Genomic DNA, 3,082 nt, shown 5'->3' with positions numbered 1-3,082 from the left:
CCACCCTAAACTGTTATTCACTTCATTCTTTTTTGGTTTTGGACAGTGCCATCCAGGATTATTTCCCCAAATTGTTACGTTTGGTAAGTATCTACCGTCACCATTGTTTTCTTTCATTCTTACTAACATGCATGACCTCCTCACCTGCTCTCAAACCCTTTGTGTCTTGCCTAGATGACATGTTTGTATCATACCCTCATCCACTGTAGAGGACGCGGATGTTTGTTTTTTTTTTTTCTTTATGGATGTTTGACTAGTGCAATAATATTCTCCCTGAAAAAGATATCCAAAACATGCGTGCATGTGTGCATACATACACACATAGGTGTTTGCATATAACACCTACTGGAATTTCCAGAGTCTTTTCACTCCTGACCTTTGACTCTAGTTCCCCTCCAGGCCCGTTCATTCCATTGGTCCTCCAGTGGCACCTTCCTAGTCTCCACTGCTGACTCCCCCTTCCCTTCTCTAGGATGGACAAGAGTTACCCTCACCAATTATTGTTGACATTCGAGTCCCTGAGTTAATAAAACCCTCCCAGGTAAGGAAAAAGAACCAAGCAAGATGTGGGGTGACTCGAGGGATTCTTTGTCATCTACATAGTCTAAAATGTCTTTTGATTCCAGGAAAGCTATAAAGGACCTGATACCATAAAGAGTCTAGTCCTAGAATTCCTGAAGCAGTAAGTACCATTAGGAACCACAGGGAAGGGAAGAGATGGGACAGACTGGACCACCCAAGCTCTGGACTGCTCATGAGAGTTTTCAAATCTCATTTAGGAACCAGATCCCAGAAGTAGCCTATCCCCATTGCTCCCCACAGGTATTATTCCATCTATGACTATGGAAACAGGCAGAGTCTCCTCAGTGCTTACCATGATGAGGCCTGCTTTTCCTTGACCATTCCCATCAACAGCGAGGACTCTGCTTCGTGAGTATCAAGGCTCAGACTCTGCTCTGAGGCTGTGTGGCTCCCCAGCAGTCACAGGCCAGCTCATGGAAATGCCTGCACTGGATGGACCACCACCCCCTGTTCCTCTTTCCCTCCTAGGAGCAGCTTGTGTGAGTACTTCAAGGAAAGCAGGAATTTGAAAATGATCAAGGACCCCTGTGAGAGTGTGACAGGGAAGACTGAGCAAGGTAAAGGGGTGTGTGATATGAAGGGGACATTCATAAAGGCCCAGTGCCAAGGTGTGGCAGCCTCAATCTTTGCTTCTCCTTCGCTCACAGACCTGAGGAGGCGGCTGCTGAAGCACACAAAATGTGAAATCGTGGACACCCTCATAACGTTGCCTAAAACTCAGCATGACTTCAACTCCTTCCGGGTGGACATGTGGTTCCAGACGGTGAGTGCCTGCTTCCTCCCTCAGGCAGGCCCAGGAAGCCAGAGGTGGGTGGGAGGTGAAGGATGGTCCTGAAAATCTGGGCTCTTCCTTTTCAGGAAAAGATGCTTTGCTTTTCTATCAACGGGGTGTTCAAGGAAAGTGAGTATCAGTCGGGTCCCCTCCCAGGTCCCGCACTGTTCTTGCCCTGTCTGGGCTTCCCCCTCGGAACTCTCCCAGATCCCCTGATTTCATTGCTTTTCTTCCACTTCTTCCCTCTGTGTTCTCTGACCCTCACCCTGCTGAAAAACCATCCTCGTCTGACCTAGGTTCATGCTTGTATGCCGTGCCGCGTGGCTCAGATGCTAAGGACACAGGCTGTGGACCCTGATGGCTCTCATCCTGGCTCCTTATTCTGTGAACCTGGGGCAGTCACTTAACCCCTCAGTTTCCTCATTTGAAGAGTAGGGCTAAGAATAACCCTCTCTTGGGTTCCTGTGACACAGGAATCAAGTGAACTTGGGAAGTGGTTTTCACAGGGTCTGACCTTACACATGATAGGGGCCTTGTCACTGGGAGTGGATTCTTCCTATTGCTGCCCTTCCCATTTCCACCACACCCTCTTGCCTATTAAGTGAGCAGTTGATCTGGTCTGGGCCCCTTCCGAGTGAGTATAAAAGTAAAACCCTGACTGGGGAATGGCTTGTGAGCAAGTAAAGCGTGTGCAACTCTGAGCGGGTATTGTTTGTTGTCTTTGAAGCGGAAGGAGAATATCAGGATTCTGTTCTTGCCTTCAGTCGGACCTTCATCGCTACCCCTGGAAGCAATTCCAAGTAAGTGCTATGTTGTGGGTGTGAACACCCATCTCAGATTGGGGCTGGTGGTGTGGTAATGTGGTAGTACAGTCCTCCAGGTAGTCTCAGTATTGTGAAAGGCCAACAGGTAGATCCAAGGAGCAATCTAGCCTTGTGTTTAAAGAGTGTGGGCTCTGCAGTCCAAATACAAGCTCCCTTCCTGACCCCCAGCAGTCACTAACTGTGTAAACTTCATCAAGCTACTTGACCTCTGTGTGATTAAGTGCCTTCCCCTGTAAGTGGTGATAAGAGTATATCCACTTGGGCTGTTGTACAGGGTAAACGCTTTGGGGTTAAATCTACAAATCTAGAGAATCTGGCAGTCTCTCCAAAGGTGGGCTCCCAGCCAAGGAAGGTGGAAGTCAGGTAGTCAGGATATGGAAGGAGTTTGGCTTCTGAGTAGCAGTGATAAAGGAGTATCTGGTCATTGGCGGTGTGGGGTTGTCTATGTGTCCAAGTGTTTGAGGGTGAATTTTTCCTCTAGTCTGTGCATCGTGAATGATGAGCTGTTTGTGAGGGACGCCAGCTCCCAAGAGACCCAGAGTGCCTTCTCCAATCCAGTGACCACACTGTGCTCTAGCCCCATGGCCATCCTCTCCCAGGAACAGCAGGAAATGGTGCAGGCTTTCTCCACCCAGTCTGGCATGAAACCCAATTGGTCTCAGAAGTGAGTGCTGGGTGTATACAGGGATGGGGGTATTGGGACAGCAGGGGAGTGGATAGTGGAAACTCACAAGCAGTTTGGAAAAATAACTATGTGGCTAGTTTTCTTTCCACAAAATGTGGACTGGTGAAAAAAGCTATCATACTAGACAGAGCCTGTGGCTCAAGGAGTAGGGCACCAGCTCCATATAGTGGAGGTGGCGGGTTCAAACAAGTCCCAGCCAAAATGCTACCAAAAAAAAAA

At 48.5% G+C, this 3,082-nt stretch overlaps 1 protein-coding gene across 1 annotated transcript in view; it reads left to right on the top strand.

The window, feature by feature from the left end:
• LOC100943636 (nuclear RNA export factor 2-like) overlaps positions 1–3,082 on the top strand; it is a gene marked incomplete at its 5' end in the record, with an annotated part of 9,813 nt that overhangs the window by 4,018 nt on the left and 2,713 nt on the right. Inside the window, 9 exons of the mRNA XM_003803775.2 lie at positions 47–83; positions 473–541; positions 627–682; positions 823–930; positions 1,051–1,109; positions 1,230–1,345; positions 1,441–1,483; positions 2,082–2,154; positions 2,660–2,842. Coding sequence (XP_003803823.2) covers positions 47–83; positions 473–541; positions 627–682; positions 823–930; positions 1,051–1,109; positions 1,230–1,345; positions 1,441–1,483; positions 2,082–2,154; positions 2,660–2,842 — 744 coding nt within the window. The remainder of the gene's footprint in view (positions 1–46; positions 84–472; positions 542–626; positions 683–822; positions 931–1,050; positions 1,110–1,229; positions 1,346–1,440; positions 1,484–2,081; positions 2,155–2,659; positions 2,843–3,082) is intronic.

Source organism: Otolemur garnettii, unplaced genomic scaffold (assembly GCF_000181295.1).
Source record: "Otolemur garnettii isolate 467f Iridium unplaced genomic scaffold, OtoGar3 scaffold00650, whole genome shotgun sequence".
Taxonomy (NCBI): domain Eukaryota; kingdom Metazoa; phylum Chordata; class Mammalia; order Primates; family Galagidae; genus Otolemur; species Otolemur garnettii.
Note: the sequence above shows the minus strand (reverse complement) of the source record. Positions and strands in the feature narration are given on the sequence as shown.